At 38.0% G+C, this 19069-nt stretch overlaps 1 protein-coding gene across 3 annotated transcripts in view; it reads left to right on the top strand.

The window, feature by feature from the left end:
* Positions 1-14836, top strand: part of TCEA1 (transcription elongation factor A1) — a 43703-nt gene extending 28867 nt beyond the window's left edge. For all 3 annotated transcript variants that reach the window (XM_030303707.1, XM_030303708.2, XM_030303709.1), the window contains 5 exons: positions 853-909; positions 1877-2031; positions 4150-4296; positions 11584-11655; positions 13256-14836. In XM_030303707.1, coding sequence (XP_030159567.1) covers positions 853-909; positions 1877-2031; positions 4150-4296; positions 11584-11655; positions 13256-13264 — 440 coding nt within the window. In that variant the 3' untranslated portion in view covers positions 13265-14836. The remainder of the gene's footprint in view (positions 1-852; positions 910-1876; positions 2032-4149; positions 4297-11583; positions 11656-13255) is intronic.
* Positions 14837-19069: the final 4233 nt, after the last annotated feature.

Here is a 19069-nt window from a genome sequence, read left to right on the forward strand (position 1 = left end):
AACTGCTGTGGTGTTTGAGGGACAACTGTAATTACTCTGCTCCCCACATTGAGCGTTAATGATACTGTATTTGGGTCCTGTTGTTAAATGTTAGTATGAAATATGGTATTTAAGTTTTATATTTGTAATTCCATTTTCTACCTTTTTTTAAGTGAAAAAGAGATCTTGATTTATATATATGCGAGCCTTAATTTAATTTGAAGTTATCCATTCTTATGTAAAATTTTAACTTTTAAGTTTTACATATAGAAATATTTATCATCTTATACAAGTTCATTCTTTTTCTTTTCTATTATACTTGATCCATAGTTAGTATGACCTGTTTTTCTCCTTACTCTGCCTTTTCTATTTTGATTCCCTGTTTCTTTATATATTTTTTCTTTTTTCTTCCTAGTTTCTTTTTATTTCCTTCTATCTGTTTGAATATTTGCATAGGAGTCTTCTGAGTGTGTCCATATATGTGATTGGCAGATGAAATGAAGGGTTTCTTTGCATTGAAGCCTGAGTCACAGGAGACAAGACAGTTCTTTCTATAACTTTCTCTACTCTCTGCTGGAGCAACCAGAATTTATGGAGTTGTGAAATGAGGAATTGCCTGCTAGATCAATTACTTCCCCACTCCTGAGGGATAAGGAGTCATCATTGCAGGAGCACTGTGGACATTAGGTGAATCCAGGAGAGTCTAGTGGGTAGTAAAGAGACCAGATTCTAATGAAACTAAACAAAAAGGACTCTTTATTAAGGCAATGGGGTTGAAGAAATAGGAATGCAGTTTAATTTACTCTGTATTGAAATTTTCTTTTAATATGTCATAATCACTTATTCTTGACAATTCTTTGTGCCTGTGTTTAGATGACTACGTCGCTATTGGAGCCGATGAAGAAGAATTAGGATCTCAAATTGAGGAAGATATCCTTTCTGTGTATATTCATGACTGTTTTAAATAATCTGGTATAGATTAACTTTTTTTCTTCCTGTATAGAATTTAGAGTTTCATTTTTCAGTTTCTATCTTGATTGTATTGTTTTGCTGGGAAACAATAGGGCATGTCATTTTATTGTTGTTTTCTTGTTAATCAAAAGGAAAACATATGTGTTGATAGTATTTTTACTTCTCTGCCTTGCAAATTGAGAATATAACACCCCAGCTGAAGTCGTGCAAAAGGGTGCGGAAAACATACACACCACGTGTGAAGTAGGGTCTCATGTTTGAGGGAACTCAGCAAAGCATATGAGGTCCCCTGACTTCATCATCAGGAGGGAAGTGTGTTTGTGCTGAGCACTATTGAAAGGGCTTTGGAAGAGGGGACTTGCATGTCTAGGTGACAGTGTGACCCTGGAACTATCCATGGCCTTGTTAGATGGCATGCTGTGCTTGGGGCTTGCTTTCTGTTGAGAGGAAAAGAACCTGCTAAACTAGCTTCTTGCTGAGCTGGGGCAAGAAGCGATCCTTTGGGGCCACCGTGAATGGGTTTCTTCCCAGTGGGTCCCAAAGGAGCTGTGTCATCAAGACTTTTAGGATCCTTTGTAGAATTCAGATTTGGGCAAGCAAAAGTTTATATAAATTCAGGCTTCTTTTTACAAGTTTTCTCAGACTGAGTACTTAAGTTACTTTTTGAAACATTTCTAATTTGTGTGCTGCTGGCATTAAACATTATGAAGAAAGTATTGCTCATTCTTGATATAAAAGTAGGATCACTATTACTTGCCAGTTTCAGATCAAGCAACGAGGTAGAAGCAGTGCCTTGTTAGCTTAATCTAATGTTGGAAACTTGTGGAGAACTGCTTAGAAATTTCAGGTATTCTTATTTTGGTGAACTAGGGAAAAAAATACCTTACTTCTATAATTTAACCTTTTTTCCTTAACGGCCTAGTACCTATATATCAAGAAATAAGGAATACAGACATGAAATACAAAAATAGAGTACGAAGTAGGATATCAAATCTTAAAGATGCTAAGAATCCAAATTTAAGGAAAAACGTACTGTGTGGAAATATTCCTCCTGACTTATTTGCTAGGATGACAGCAGAGGTGAGTATATGTGAAAATAATGTTTCCATGATGTGACTACATGATGCCAAGTAAAGTCTGTCTGAATGATGAAGTTCTATATAAATACTATATTTATAATAAATCCTTATTAGCTATTCTGATATTTATGTGTGTAACGTACTAGACAAATATGTAAGGTGATTGAATCAGTTGGTATCAGTACTTTGTTGCTTACACAACTGTCCCATGATCTTTGGTTGATTGCCTTAAATCATTGTCAAAAAGCAAAAGTGTTTTTACTTACTTTGGATTCACATGAAATTGAAGATTTGAGTATCTAGTTGCAAGCAGACTTTGTAACTTCTGAGTTCTTTTCATGGTTAAACCCCATAAAACTGGTCACATCATATCGACTATTCCTAAATTTTAGGGAATGATGGAAAAAAAATTCAGAGCTTGCTATTTATAGACATAGCTGTTCAAACTCTGCAGTCTCATTATTTTATTATGCATCCAAGAGAATGAATTTGTCTCTATAGCTAATAAAAATTTATATTTTTAAAATTTATTTTTTAAAAAACCTCATTAAAATAACTTGAAACTTTAGAGACCAGAGTGTAATGATCGTCTATATATCCATCACCCACGCTTCTGATATTTTCAAGAGTTTGTCACCCTTTTCACCTATCCCTTTTTTCTTTTTGCTTCTTTTCCCTTGAGACATTGTATCTTTTTAGTTTATAAACCTGCGAGAGATAACCTTTAAAAATATAACTTTCTACATTGTCATCACTACATCCAACAAAGCTAACAATAATTCCTAATTTATATTCATATTTTCCTGATTGTACATTACTTTCTGTCAGGATCCACATCAACATATTGCCTTTAGTTTGGTTTCTAAAGATTCTGTATATATGCATTTAAATCCATAGCAGTCTCTTCTCTTACCCCTGCCCCCTTTTTTCCTTCATGACACTGACCTGTTGCAGAAACCAGTTTATTTCTTCTGTATCCCACGGTATGAATTTTCTTTCTCTCCCTCATGATGTTACTTAAGTTTTCTGTAAACTGGAAGCTAGCTCTCTAGGCTTGATTACACACAAATTCCGCTGTTTTCCCCACAAAGACTTGGTAACTGGTGATTTTTGCTCCATGTTGCACCACATCAGGAGATGCACAGCGTCTTACTGCTTTGGACTGTTAGCACGCCGAGATGGGTCAGTGGGTTTGGATGCGGACAGTCCGATGCTCCCGTTGTAAAGTTCTCCTTTGACCTCTCGTCTCATGTTCGTCTCATGATGCTCCTTGCCTGAATTGGTTATTTTATTAGGAGTTGCAAAATAGTGACTTCTAAAGTTCTGTCACTCCCTTCACATCTTTAGCTAGATTTCTTTGACAAAGAAGCACTTTCCCTTATAAGCTCAGGCACTTAGTTACTCTTTTGGGTTGGATAGGAAAGGCAGGCAAATGTGGAACTGTTGCCCTTTAGCTAGCAGTTTATCAGAATGAGGAGTTGGTGCCGTAGTAATGGCCACTGTGGGCTTTTGTTTCTGCTTTTGCATCCTTGTGCTCTCCTTTTTCAGTATCATCATGGATTTGTGACATTTTTATTTACCCAGTGGGGATTGATTCTGTACAGTAATTTATTTTGATGGCTGAAGAAACTGTCCTATCCTTGGCTAATGGGAGCTCCTTCGTCTTAGCCCCTCTGTCCGTTTGACTCGACTGCAAGAGTCTTTGGAGGCTTCCATGCTTCTCTGGCACAAAAAGATGACCCTAGCTTATCCTGTGCATTTCTTGACTCAAAATGGGAACTGAAGATTCCTCCAAAGGTCCCTGGTTCCTTTTTGGGGAGGGCGATGGTAGAGACCATAATCTGGATACTAGAGGTGCTAACTGCTACAGGATTGTTACGTTGTTTATAAACCTTTAAACAGTAAATCTCATTTTCACATACAAACTTATAAGTATTTGAAGAAATTTTAAAAGGAAGCAAATTTACAAGTTCTATGAGGAAAAATACTAATTTTTCACTTTTAAAACTTTAGAAGTTGATTTTTGTTCTATTATTATTAAGCTAATTGAACATAAAAAGCAGTCAGGATATATATAGAAGGTGCCTATAACTGAGTGGTATTGCCACCTCCTTGACAGGAAATGGCTAGTGATGAACTCAAAGAGATGCGGAAAAACTTGACCAAAGAAGCCATCAGAGAGCATCAGATGGCCAAGACGGGTGGAACCCAGACTGACTTATTTACATGTGGCAAATGTAAAAAGAAGAATTGTACTTACACACAGGTTTGTGATTGTTTATAGATTCTTATTTTCATATGAAGAATGCTTGAGGGTATTATGTTAAGTCAGGTAAGACAGAAAGACAAATACTATATGAGTCACTTATATGCAGAATCTAAAAAACAAAGGAAATGGATAAACCAAAAATGTTTGAAACACTCAGATACAGAGAGCAAACTGGTGATTGTTGGAGAAGAGGGGTGGAGGGGTGCATGAAATAGGTGAAGCGGATGAAGAGGTACAAACCTCTAGGTATAAAATAAGTCACAAGGATGTGGTAACATACAGCATGAAGAATACAGTCAGTAATGTACTAACTTTGTATAGTGACAGAGGGTAACTAGACCTATTCAGATCATTTCATAATGTATAAAAATGTCTAATCACTTGTACACCTGAAACTAATCACAAAATTGTATGTCAGTTATAATTCAATTAAAAATGACTAAATGGAATGCTTGCAACTCTTGTTTCAAAGCAAGTAGTAAAGATAATTACCGGTACTTTGATATTTCTCAAGAGGAGATGTGGTCTTTTCAGTGTAAGAATGCTCTTTTAAAAAAAATGTTTATTTTGAGAGAGAGCATGCACGTGCACAAGCAGCAGGGAGAGGCAGAGAGAGAGAGAGGGACAGACAGAGAATCGCAAGCGGGCTGCATGCTCTGTGGAGCCTGACAGGGGGCTGGATCTCATGACTGTGAGATCATGACCTGAGCTGAAATCAAGAGTCAGACGCTCAACCACCTAAGCCACCCAGGCGCCCCAGAAATGCTTTCTGAATACTAACAGATTTCACTTCATTGAAAATAAGCTGATATATTTATACTTTCATGGAAATTGTTACTGTGAACGCTATATGAATTAAAGAAAATTAATAAAACACATTATAGGATTTAATAAAATGCCCATATTCTTTTTCTAAGAGTCGAGCAGTTGATTATTGGTTGGCATATAATCAGGTTATAATTCTTTTTATTTGGCAGGATCATACAATTTAAGGAAAGTTCTTTATTCTTCCTCACTTGGAGCATGGCTACTTTTAGCTTAACTGCTTTCCAGACACCGATTCCTTTTCTGCCACATATTGATGACTTTTATCTTCAAATAGAATGTGACTAACCCTTTTTGTTCTTGAACAAAAGAGCTGTGAAAAGAGCCACATAATGATTATTTTTGTTGTATATGTGTGTGAAAATGGTTTATCAAACTATCATTAATTTCATTTGTCAAGAAGGTATTTTTGTGCTGTGTCTGTAATCTACTAAATTCAAAGATTTCCCGTTAGAGAATAACTTACAGTTAATGTTTCAGGGTAATAGATTTAGGGAATTGAATTTTCTGATTGACAGAAAATTAAGCTGTTAAGAAAGTAGTATTACTAAACTCTGTAAGTTACAGAAAAGATCCTTTAGTTAGTTTGTTCTTTAACTTTTAGAGGATATTCTGTTCTCAAGGTTAAAAATTCAAAAGGTACAAAAGATTATGCATAGAAAGTTCCCTTCCCACTTTCGCCTGCAGCTACTTGGTCCCACCTCCCTGGAGGTAAACCAGGATTACTCGTTAGTTGTGTGGCTTTCTGTGTGTTTTATGCGTGCATATACAAATATGAATATATTTTTGTTTTCCATTTTATTTTGTGTGTGTGTGTGTGTGTGTGTGTGTTTGTTTTGGTTGGTTCGTTGGTTTATTTTGTAATCTCTACACCCAACGCAGGGCTCTAGCTCACGACCTTGAGATTGAGAGTCATATGCTCTTCCGACTGGGCCATTCAGGTGTCCCTGTTTTCCCATTTCGTAGAAATGTGGTAGCACACTACATAAACTTCTGTCTCTTAGTTTTTTAGCACTGCATGTTCAGATATGCTCTACTTAACCAATCTAAAGTCCTCTACCTTTTTGAAGTATTTCATTTAATCATAGTTATATGTCTGATATTTCAGTATTTTATTCTGTGAAAGTATTACTACTGATAGTCACTAAAATACATTAACAAATGAAAATGGCTTCAGAAATATCTGAGTTTGGATTGCTGTGTTTTCTTTTAATCATGTAGAAAAATCTCAGCAATGAAAATTCTATCCTGAAAATGCTGCGTAGTAGGAAGTATTAAGTGTAAATAGAAAGGTATTTAAAATAGAATAAAAAAATTCTGTCAGTAGATCTAAAACTTCCCAAGTTGTCAGAGTAACAGATATAAAAGACTTAAGTTTGACTCTTGGGTTAACATGTATCTACCAGGAGACCAGATTTTTTCCAGAGAGCAAGAAGTTCCTTATACTTTTAGGGCCCCAGTTTAGGAAGTATTTAGATATAAATACATGAGAATACTTCAGAAGGATTTTTCAAGGCATTTTTTATCTTAAAGCCTTAAGTAAACAGAATGCTATTCTTTTGAGAATGCCTCTTCTTTATCTTCCTTTGGGCTTTTGAGTTAAAAATCATGTTGATAGTTTACAGGTATTGTGAGCTGCTGATCTTTGAAGTGGTAACACATACTGGATTCCTACATTCAATGTAAATATACGTTATTCAGAATACAGTATTTAGGGGCGCCTGGGTGGCGCAGTCGGTTAAGCGCCCGACTTCAGCCAGGTCACGATCTCGCGGTCCGTGAGTTCGAGCCCCGCGTCAGGCTCTGGGCTGATGGCTCAGAGCCTGGAGCCTGTTTCCGATTCTGTGTCTCTCTCTCTCTCTGCCCCTCCCCCGTTCATGCTCTGTCTCTCTCTGTCCCAAAAAATAAATAAACGTTGAAAAAAAAAAAAAAAAACAGAATACAGTATTTAGGTTCTTGCCTTCATCCATTTTCCTTATCTCCCCTATACTTAAACCTAAGAATAACTTTTTTTTTAAATTTTTTTTTTTTAACGTTTATTTTATTTTTGAGACAGAGAGACAGCATGAATGGGGGAGCGTCAGAGAGAGGGAGACACAGAATCTGAAACAGGCTCCAGGCTCTGAGCTGTCAGCACAGAGCCCGACACGGGGCTCAAACTCACGGACCGCGAGATCATGACCTGAGCCAAAGTCGGCCGCTTAACCAACTGAGCCTCCCAGGCGCCCCCCTTTTTTTTTTTAATGTTCATTCATTTTTTGAGAGAGAGCCATATCTTGAGTGGGGGAGGGGCAGAAAAAGACAGAGACACAGAATCTGAAGCAGCACAGAGCCAGACTCAGGGCTCAAACTCATGAACCGCGAGATCATGACCTGTGCCGAAGTCGGACGCTTAACCGACTGAGCCACCCAGGCACCCCACCTAAGAATAACTTCTAACTTTAATAATGTATTGTCAGCTTCATTCGGGAATGCTCACTTGAAAGAGATAATCTTCTGTCTTTGGAACCTTGGTTTCAGGAATTCTCTCAAGTGGAAAACTTCAGAAGTCTGTTATGTTGCTAAAATTTTTAAAAATCATATTAGCTTATTATTTTTTTTCCCTGAGTTCTCTTTTTAATTTAAAATTTTTAGTGGTGGTAAAATACACATAACCCAAAATTGAGCCTCTTAACCATTTTTAAGTATACAGTTGAATAGTAGTGCATTCATAATATTGTGCCAATCTCCAGGATTCTTTTTCTTTTGTAAAACTGAAACTCAATACCCATTAAAGAGTAACTGTACATTTCCCTAACTCGTGGCAACCACCAGTCTCCAAATTTGGCTACTCTAGGTAGTCAGAAGGATAAATGGAATAATACAGTATTTGTTCTTTTCTGTCTCTGGCTTATTTCTGATATCTATTCTAAGATAGTAATTAGAAACACAAAGGTCTGTGTGCAGAGCAACATCACTAATCATCAGGGAAATGCAAATTAAAACCATATAGTGTTCATAAACGGCCATCCATATTATAGCATCTATCAGAATTTCCTTCCTTTTAAAAGCTGGATAGTATTCATGGAATGTATATATCACATTTTGTTTATCCACTCATCTGCTGGTGGACATCTGCTTCCACCTTTTGGGCTATATTGTGAATAATGCTGCTATGGACTTCTGTTGTACAATACCTCTGACACCCTGCTTCCCATTCTTTTGAGTGTGTCAGGAGTGAGATTTCTGGATTACAGGGTCATATTAGCCTTTTAAAGCAATGTAAAGTACCTATTCAATTTTTTTTTTTTTCAACGTTTATTCATTTTTGGGACAGAGAGAGACAGAGCATGAACGGGGGAGGGGCAGAGAGAGAGGGAGACACAGAATCGGAAACAGGCTCCAGGCTCTGAGCCATCAGCCCAGAGCCTGACGCGGGGCTCGAACTCACGGACCGCGAGATCGTGACCTGGCTGAAGTCGGACGCTTAACCGACTGCGCCACCCAGGCACCCCGTAAAGTACCTATTCATAGAAAAATTGGAAAACACAGGAAAATATGAACAAGAAATTTAAAATCACCCGTTAATCTGTGCTCAGAGAGAATAGTGGTCAGTATTTTGGTACCTGCGGTATTTTGTGAATTTTTTCTTATCTAGTTGCAGCCAATCATTTTAGATACAGTTGACCCTCGAGCAACACAGGTTTGAACTGCGTGAGTTCCCTTCTACACAAAGTTTTTTCAGTAAATATATATCCGGTGTTGAAAATGTATTTTCCTTATGATTTTCTTAGTCACATTTTCTTTTCTGTAGTTTGCTTTAAGAATTTAGTATATAGGGGGTGCTTGGGTGCCTCAGTTTTGTCTGACTCTTGATCTCGGCCCAGGTCATGATCTCATGGTTCGTAAGATAAAGCCCCATGTGGGCTCTGGGCTGACAGCGTGGAGGCTGCTTGGGATTCTCTCTCCTGCTCTCTCTTTCCCTCCCCCGCACGTGAACACACATGTGCTCGCACTCTCTCAAAGTAAATAAATATTAAAAAAAAAAAAAGAATTTAGTATATAGTATGTACAACACACAAAGTATGTGTTAATTGATAGTTTCTGTTATTGGTAAGTAAGGCTTCTGGTCACTAGTAGGTTATTAGCGGTTACGTTTTTGGGGGAGTCAGATGTGGATGTTCAACTGCATGAAGAGTCGGCAGTCTTAACCCCCACATTGTTTAAGGGAGGAATGTACTTCTTTTCACTTAGCTACTATAAAACATAAGCCTTTTCCTTTAATTATTTGAAAAAAAAAATACAAAACCTGGGTAAACATTTTAATAGCTATATAATGTTCCATCAGATAGGTATGCTCTTATTATTTCCCTGTTGGATATTTAACGTGTTTCTAGTGTTTGTGCTGTTGTAAAATTACACTCTTCAAACGTTCCTGTATGCAAATTTCCAACCCCCCAACATTATGAGGAATTGGCATATAATTTTATGTATTTAAAGTGTACAGCGTGATGATCTTATACACATATACATTGTGGAATTATGACCAAGATCAAGATAACTAACATATTCATTACCTAGTTCACTCTTCCTTCCCTCCTCCCTCCTTCCCTCCCTCCGTCTCTCCCTCCTTCCCTTCTTTCCTTCCTTCCTTCCTTCCTTCCTTCCTTCCTTCCTTCCTTCCTTCCTTCCTTCCTTCCAATGAGAATGCTTTAGATCTACTCTAACTATAGTCACCGTGCTGTACATTAGATCCTCAGAAACTTACGTTTTATAACTGAAATTTATACCCCTTGACCTATATCGCTCCATTTCCCTCTTCTCCCAGCTCTTGGCAACCACCTTCTATTCTCTGTTCCTATGAAATCATTTTTTCTTTTTTAAGATGCTGCATATAAGTGATACCATACAGTATTTCTCTTTCTCTGTCTGGTGTATTTTATTTAGCATGCCTTCCAGGTCCATCTGTGTTGTCTCAAATGGCAGGATTTCCTTTTTAATGGCTGAATAATATTCCATTGTGTATATATATGCCGCCTTTCTTTATCTTCCATTGAAGGACATTAGGTTGTTTTCATAGCTTGGCTATTGTAAATAATACTGCACTGAACGTGGGTGTGTAGATACCTCTTTGAGATACATATTTCCTTTCCTTTGCATATATACATAGAATGGGATTGCTGGATCATGTGGTAGGGTTTTTCTTTTCTTTTTTCTTTTTTTTAAAAGTCAAGTCTACCCCTAATGTAGGGCTTGATCTCACAACCCTGAGATCAAGAGTTGCATGCTCTACCAACTGAGCCAGCCAGACACTTCTACAGTAGTTGAAGTTTTAATATTTTGAGGAACTGCCATCCTGTTTTCCGTAATGGTTGTACCAGTTTACATTTCTACCAACAGGGATCCCTTTTCTCTACATCCTTAGTCTTTTTTTTTTTTTTTAATATTTATTTATTTTTGAGACAGAGACAGAGCATGAACGGGGGAGGGTCAGAAGGAGAGGGAGACACAGAATCCAAAGCAGGCTCCAGGCTCTGAGCCGTCAGCACAGAGCCCGATGCAGGGCTCGAACTCACGGACTGCGAGATCATGACCTGAGCTGAAGTCGGACGCTTAACCGACTGAGCCACCCAGGCGCCCCAGTCTTTTTTTTTTTTTTTTTTTTTTTTAATGTTTGTTTATTTTTGAGACAGAGACGGAGCATGAGCAGGGGAGGGGCAGAGAGAGAGGGAGACACAGAATCTGAAGCAGGCTCCAGGCTCTGAGCTGTCAGCACAGAGCCAGACGCGGGGCTCGAACTCCTCAACTGATGAGATCATGACCTGAGCCGAAGTCAGATGCTCAACTGAGTGAGCCACCCAGGCACCCCAGTCTTTTTGATATTAGCCATTCTAAATGGCTGAAGTGACATAAAGTGATGTATCCTTGTGGTTTTAATTTGTATTTCCCTAATGATTAGTGATGTTGATCTGTACACAGGTCTTTATTTGTGTTTCTAGTTACTATCTTAGGTCAGATACCAAGTTCTTAGGTCATAGAGAGTGGATGTTTAAGGCTCTTACCTTGTTGCTGCCTCACTTTTAGAAAGGTGGTGGCAGTTTATATTTTTTAGAATGAAACATTTATATTTTTACATCTCTGCTAATTTATAAGAGAAAACTGATGTATCTTTTAAGTGATGATGAAATTTTTCTATATTCGGATTTATGAAAAATATAATGTGTGACTTAGATGATTTCCACTTATCTGGGAGAAATTAAACATGAAAAGACAAATATGGAATGATTTAGAAAAATGGAAGTTTTGAAATATGTGTCCTTTTGGCATTTATTTCGCTTACCTGAACTTGTTTCAGGCTCTTAAACATTTTATTGTGGTACTATTGTGGTTATTGTATCTCCTCATATAGAATGTTCTTATTGAGATTGGACTTCTTACAGTATTGTAAAAAGTAATATTTTTCGCTTGATTTTGCTGTAGGTACAAACTCGTAGTGCTGATGAACCAATGACAACATTTGTTGTCTGCAATGAATGTGGAAATCGATGGAAGGTATGGCACTTTCTTATATTCATATTTTACCCATTTATAATAGATTTCTTCACATCGTTTTATTAGACTACCTAGCTATCTAGATATATATATATACGCTCATGCTGTTCAGTGTTCTGCAAGTCAATGACGAACTGTTTGTAAAGGAATATACTATACTATACTCTTAGAAATTAAGAATGTTAATTTTCCTGCCTGCATATTGTCTTGGTGCAGGAATAACAGGATTGAATCTTAAATGTGCAATTACTGTGTCATAGTCCTGTGTATACTATATTCATTCAGTTGCTTCCACTGTTGTACTTCCAGAAAATCTGTACATGAGTATTACCTGTCCTCATGGATTTGTGATTCTGGGAAGATTACTTTACCTTGTTGAAATCCATTTGCCCGATGGTTTTAGTGTTTATTTTAAGAATTAACAGATGAGCACTGCCATGGTTTTGGTAGGCTTTTCACTGAGCCTTCTTATCACCTACATACTCCTGAATTAGCCCCACATAGGCAAGCTTATGTTTAAGTGATCCCTTCTTGAGTGATTTTTGTGAGCCACAGAAATGTAATTTAAACGTGAGAGAAGATTTACACATCACTTCTGAGACCAAATAGAGATAAGGATGTTCAGTTTGTTTGGTTGGAGAGCTCACCTGGTAGGAGTATAGTCTTTGGAGCTAAACAAGTTTTGAACTCGTTTGTTGGTTATCTTTTTAGTGTATTGTAATTTTACGTCCTGTTAAGTGTAAGTAATATCTACATCATACGCTGTGGTGAAGAGTACAGATAATATATTTAAAGAGCCTGATAATTGTTGGTCTTCCAAAAATGCTGGTTGTATTTATTAGTTTTTGAGAAAGCTTGTTTGATGCTTTTTTTTTTTTTTAAAGCTATACTTAGCTTTAGACCTTTTGCTCTAATGCTTAAATTATTCACGTAGGTTAAAGCATTTCCTGAAAATCAGAGGTGAATTAAAAGTAGACAGGTGGGAGTATTCTCCACAAATATGGTATAGGATTTGGGCCCTAGACATTATTTTAGAGGTTGAAGTTTTCACATTGGTTGAAGAGAGGGACATTCATTAATTTTCAGTCCTGTTGAGCAAGTCTGGCTTTTCCAGATAGCTCTTTGGTTTACTTTGCATAATGGATGATGATGATGATGGTTACTATTACTGTGCACATTGCAGTTTGTTTTGAATACAGGCTGCGTGCAACATAGCTGTGACATAGTACCTGCTGGATTTTAGGAGAGTTCAGTTTAGTGTAGAACGGTGATGCATCGATAGGGTGGCTTACTCTAGAAGTGTAAGTTTGAAATGAATTTTTGTTTTGGAATTATTTTTTTTAACATAAAACATTAAGGGCACTTAAAAAATATTTTATACTATTTTTTCATTTATATATTCCTACTGATTCTAAGTTGGAAAAGTCAAACACATAGGATAGGAGACTATTCATGTCTGAGAAATATAGCATCTTTTTCAAAAATGCCTCTTCCTTCAGCAGTGTAAGGTGTATACTGTGTTAAATAGGGGTGGGGTATACACTCCATTGTCTGTATTTAAAGGTCTCATGAAATACTTCTCTTTTTTTTTTTTTGGCAGTTCTGTTGAGTTGGAAGAAATGGCAAAATGCCTGGACCATTAAATGGATTTTCTAATTAGCTTTAAAACTAGGCCATCTAGTTTTCCTGCAAATCAGATTTTTAAAGTAACATACATCCCTTGGGTTAGTCTTGGTTTTTGACATAGCATTCCTTCCTTAAATGCCTTCTGTAGTATCAGATCATTAGGGAGACCACATAATAATTATATGGTATCTGTTTCAAAACATTTTTTTTTTCATTTTTGTAGTAAGTTGATATTAAACTTTTGGCAGTTTATTTTTACCTTTTTTTTTCCTTTTAAAAGGAAAACGTACCTTAACTTTTTTACAGTCCAAAACATACACTGTAGAAATGTTATTCTTCTCAGTTAATACATAAATGGAAATTGCGTTTTTTCCCCATATTGGCACATACCTGCAAATAGCAAAGGAGAAGAAGAGGTAATATAAGTTTATCAGATGTGTGTGTATTCAGATAATACTTGACCAGCTTATCTAAATTGTACATAATATTTGAACTAGCCTATGAGATTGAACTTAATTATTATGTTCACAAGTCTGGGATAATTAGATATTATTTTGCATTTGTAACTAACCGTGATAATCATTTCTTGTAATTTCTTGTACATGTTTATGACTTGTTCTTAATAGATTTTACTTTTGGAAACATGACTTGACTTTGTTGAAATCAGTTTGGTTTTGTTGTTTATTTACCTGTTTGACTTTGTAGTGTATTTTGGTTTTGCAGAACACTGTTGTAGTTGAGTAGGTTTTTCAAAAATCCCAGCAAAGGCAAAGAATGAAATCTTCTGACTATTTTCCCCCTCATAGGAAGACATACCTGGGAAGAAAATGTTAGTGTTTTAGTGCAGTATAGTTACTGTAAACAGTTTATGACTTGATTTTGATTTGGAAATCTTTACTGACCAAGGATTAAGTTTAAGGACTATATATATAAATCATTAAAGCTGTGGTCTTTCCATATGGAGGTTGATAGAAAATACTTTTGTCCTGAGTCCAATTTCTCGACTCTTTTTCTGTCACACAATGAATGAGGTTGTTCAACAAACTGAATATATGGGCTGTAATGCAACTGGTGTTACAGTACAGATCTTAGAATTAAATTTTTTTTAAGTGCGTACCATTTGTTTTGTTAGGAATAAGCAAAAATGATTTTCACGTAGATTCCTTAGGGTACACTTGCTCTAGCACAACTGAGAGGCCACTTTTACAAAGCCCCCATTTTTATCATGCTAAATCGATATTCTATCAGACTCCTGTAGAAAGACTTCAGTATATGCTTTGCACTCCCCTTTGCTCCCTTTTCCCACTTTTTAAATGCAAATCAATTTGATGTAACACAGAAGACAACATTAAAGGTCCATGTTGGGGCCCCATGTGTGAGCATTGACCCACTGGTACTGTCCTATCTCTACTTTGTCAGTTCTCAGATTAACCTTTATCACTTGAAAAATAAAGTGCATTTTTGGAAGAATAAAACTAAAATAGTACCACTTTTAAATTAAGTGACCCATTTTTAAATTTGTAATCCAATAAAGTTTCTTGTTATTAAACATGTATCACATTTTGTCATTTTATTTAGACACGGACACTTGCTCTACCTTTGGTTTCAAAATTTCTCTCCCGATTCCTAACGTTTTTAAAGGATGGTTTTAATTAAGTGATGCCTGCCCAGTTTTAAGTGAAAACTAGTGTTGAGCTGTAGTACAGAGCATGCTCTTCTCTTCTCTTTTCCTGGACTCCTGGGGAGGGAGGCAGGAGCGGTTCCAAGTAGAGCCCACAAGCATAGGCCGTGTGTGCACTTAGCGTGATCTGAGAGACCGAGACTAGTGAAAAATACTAGCCAGTTGTGAAGCCATAGGAAGGAAATGTTATCACAGGTAATACTCAATAATATTTATTTCCAGGACAAAGTAATTGTGTTAAATGAATACACATAAGAATTAAATTAGACCTATGTGGTAGGAATTAATGAAGAACCATCCTAGGAAGGCAGAAAATAACCACCTTGGTTTTCTTGCTCAGAGGTGATTATAAGCATTGATTACCCAGTATTGCTAAGCCATGGCAAAAGTTCTGAAACATTTATGTACACCCAAACATCGAAATCTGTTTATATCTTAAAAATGGGGAAATAAGTTTAAAGTACTAAGATAGCAAAAGAAATAACAGACTATACTTTGAATTCTTATAGGTGCACAGTGATCGTCCTTAGAGGTCAAAGTTTAAATTGAGGGTTTGAATTTACTTCTCAAAATAAAAACTACAGTTAAAAATGTTGGGCTTTAAAGAGTTTTAATCTTAACTCTCCTCCTTCCATACCATCCCCCCCTCCCCACACACACTCATTTAGCTGTAGAAAATTAGCCCTTTAAGAAGAGATATCCCACCGGGAACTGTGATGTGAATAATCACTGGCATAAAAATCCACATATTTTTGTCATTTTCAAAACTAAGAAAAGTACCAACGTCGAAGATGCTGCTTCACAGTGAATAGTCGGGCTCTGTGCCAACAGCTCGGAGCCTGGAGCCTGCTTCAAAATCCGGGTCTCCTTTCTGTCCCTGCCCTTTGCCTTCTCTGTCAAAAGTAAATAAACATTAAAAAAAAAAAGAACACAGTTACTGGTTGACAAGTCCCTAGGTAATAATGGAAACATTATGTTGGAGAAAGGTGAAGTCAGTTGAAGTCAGTCGAAAGTAGTAAGAGCTGTGTATTGGAAAAATCTCACGTGGCTCTCCTAGATAACCAACAGCTGTGACTTACGAAGATGGAGTTGGAAAGCTTCTATGAGACACTTGTTCCCTGCTGGATCTTTTAACACCTAGAATACTTGTCACATAGTAGATGCTCATGTGATAGTTTTTCTTGGTTGTATTTGTGTATTCCATTTGTTCTTGACCACATAGGAGCTAAGATGTAAAGTGTGTTCCACATGTTGAGGACCCGTGGAAGCTGGTTAGATAACCACCGGTTGGCAGTGTTTTGGACTCCCGACCGGCTGACTGATTGCGAGAGCAAGTGGGCGAGGGGCAGAGAGAGGGAGACTGAGGATCTGAAGCCGGCTCTGCTGAAGGCAGTGAGCCTGACGGTGAACCGCAAGATCATGACCTGAGCTGAAGTCAGATGCTTAACTGACTGAGCCACCCAGGCACCCCTAGACGCCCAGCTTTAATTTTTTTTTTTTTTTTTTTAATGTTTAGTTTTGAGAGAGACAGACACAGAATGCGAGTGGGTTAGGGGCAGAGAGAGGGAGACACAGAATCTGAAGCAGGCTCCAGGCTGTCAGCACAGAGCCCGACGTGGGGGTCGAACTCACGAGCTGTGCTGTAAGATCGTGACCTGAACCGAAGTCGGACGCCCAACCGACAGCCACCCAGGTGCCCCTAGACTCCCAACTTTAAAGGAAGAAATGTAATGAGTCAGAGTCTTGGGAGTTCTCTTTTGGTACCTTAATTCTGCAAAGTGATGCAACAGTTTTATCATTAATGGAAACAAGCTTTTTTCAAATTGACTTGTGTACTCTGTACTTGTTTACCCAACTGGTGGATAGAAAATGAAAGCACAGGTGACTACCTCAAATGAGTTGCTCTGATTCCTCTCCCTGGGTGCTATAAAAAGACAGCCAATTAGTATTATTACTTTTTCCTTTAATGGCCTTGGCTACAAAGATAGCAACATTTGATATGTGATCTGCCATATGGTCAGTTAAATCAGCCCAAGCGTTTCCAAAATTGGAGAACTGAGCTACTTTGAAATAAAAAGATTCCTTTTTTTTTTTTTAAACCCTTAAACGTGGTTTACGGCATATATCCAAATCATTTTTATAATAATGCCATTTGAAGGTATAGCTGATGTAAAATAAAAAAGCAGGAACCGTGAGAGGCCTGGGATGGAATGCCCTAGCTACCCCTGTCGTCTTTTTGGCACTAGGGCCCAAACATCTTGTCCGAGCCAGCCTTCTTCCTTCCGTGTGACCCTGGGGGTCGGCCGCAGTGTTCCCCTCCACTCCACACTCCTTCCCTGAGCCTGCTGTCTGAAAGATGACAGAAACACTGTTTCTACTGGGATAGCTAAACGAGCAGGAACTGCGTCTAGGGCTTCGCTCTGCCATTTTGCCCACGATATGCACAGTGTCTCTGTGTGATGAAACCGAGGGGAGTTGAGATGGAGAGACGGTGTGGAGAACACTGTGTGTCTGGATCCAATCCCGGGGAAGCAAGAACTACCCTGGACTTCTCCTCAGGAAAGCCATTCAATTTCCTTTGTGTTTTGGCCAGTTTGATCTGCATTTCTCTAACAAGCAACTGAACAAAAGTTTTTTGGGCGCCTGGGTGGCTCAGTGGGTTGTGTCCGACCCTTGATCTCGGCTCAGGTCATGATCTCACAGGTTTAAAGTTTAACTTCTCAGCTAATGGATATGTATATTCAGAATGATAGATATTTCCAGATTGCTTTCCAAAAAGTCAAACTAGTTTACCTACGTGTCAACAGGATAGAAAGGCCCATTTCCTGACACGTTTGCTAATAGTGGATCCTAGCAAACCTTTGGTTTTGGCAAATCTAGAGGGGAAATAGTAACCACTATCCTCTTGTTTGAATTTGAATTTGAATTCGGTTTAATCTTTTTGTCTTTATGACCATCGTTTTTAATCTTTTTAAATAATTTTTTAATGTTTATTTATTATTGATAGAAAGAGACCGAGCGTGAGCAGGGGAGGGGCAGAGAGAGAGGGAGACACAGAACCCGAAGCAGGCTCTGGGCTCCGAGCTGTCAGCACAGAGCCCGACGCGGGGCTTGAACTCACAAACCGTGAGATCACGACCTGAGCCGAAGTCGGACGCTTAACCGACTGAGCCACCCAGGCGCCCCTATAATGTTCTTTTTTTAAAAAGCTCTTATCTTTAAACCGTCCCGGAATTTTTATTTATATATCAGTTTTTTCCAAATGGAGCGCCACCCACCCCAACAAACTCTTCAAAGTTTACTTAAGAATATTCAAAAACCTTGGAATTGCATTGAATTTGAAGGATACTTTTGGAGTGGCTTCCGGATTCTTTCGTATACATAGATGGCACTACCCATTTACTCACTGGATTAGTAGGTAGTAGTCGGGAGTTCCATAGCCACACGGGCTGTGATGATCTCTTTCTGAGATGTGACACATTGTGAAACAAATTTGGAATGGAATGTTTGTTTTTTTTAATTATGGAAAATTCTGTTTTCATGGTATAACTCCAGTTCTACAAACATTTATCAAATACTGTTCCTAGATTATATATATAATGAGCGATAAGGTTTATTTCCAGTGCCACTGGAGCTTACGGTCTAATGGGACAGATTGGTAATCATAATTTGTAAACTCAGGTAAGTATCCGTATAGGAAAATCCTGGAATCCTAAAGAATGGCACCCAGCACAATGGAAGTATGAATCAGGAGGTCAGGTAAGGCTTCTTGGAGGCAGTCGTGTGTGGGTAAATCTTAAAGGAATGGCTGGAGTTAGCTGACTGAAGGGTGGCGTTGTAGAGAGGGGTACGGGTAGCAGAGAGTATGAACGGTATGAGTGGTTATGAAGGTAATAAGTGCCTTGTCTATAAGCATATATTCTAGGATCTAAACCGTGTGTGGGGTTGGCTAGGGAGCCGTAGCCCGACTACAGAGGCCCTTGCTTGTATGCTATAATGAGAATTTGGTATTTGTACTCTGGGCAATCCGGAGTTACTAAAGATTCTAAGGAGTAGAGGGAGGGTGTTGGGCAGATTTGCGTGTAAGATGTGGCATTTTGGAAGGTG

This window comes from Lynx canadensis, chromosome F2 (assembly GCF_007474595.2).
Source record: "Lynx canadensis isolate LIC74 chromosome F2, mLynCan4.pri.v2, whole genome shotgun sequence".
In the NCBI taxonomy this organism is placed as follows: Eukaryota; Metazoa; Chordata; class Mammalia; order Carnivora; family Felidae; genus Lynx; species Lynx canadensis.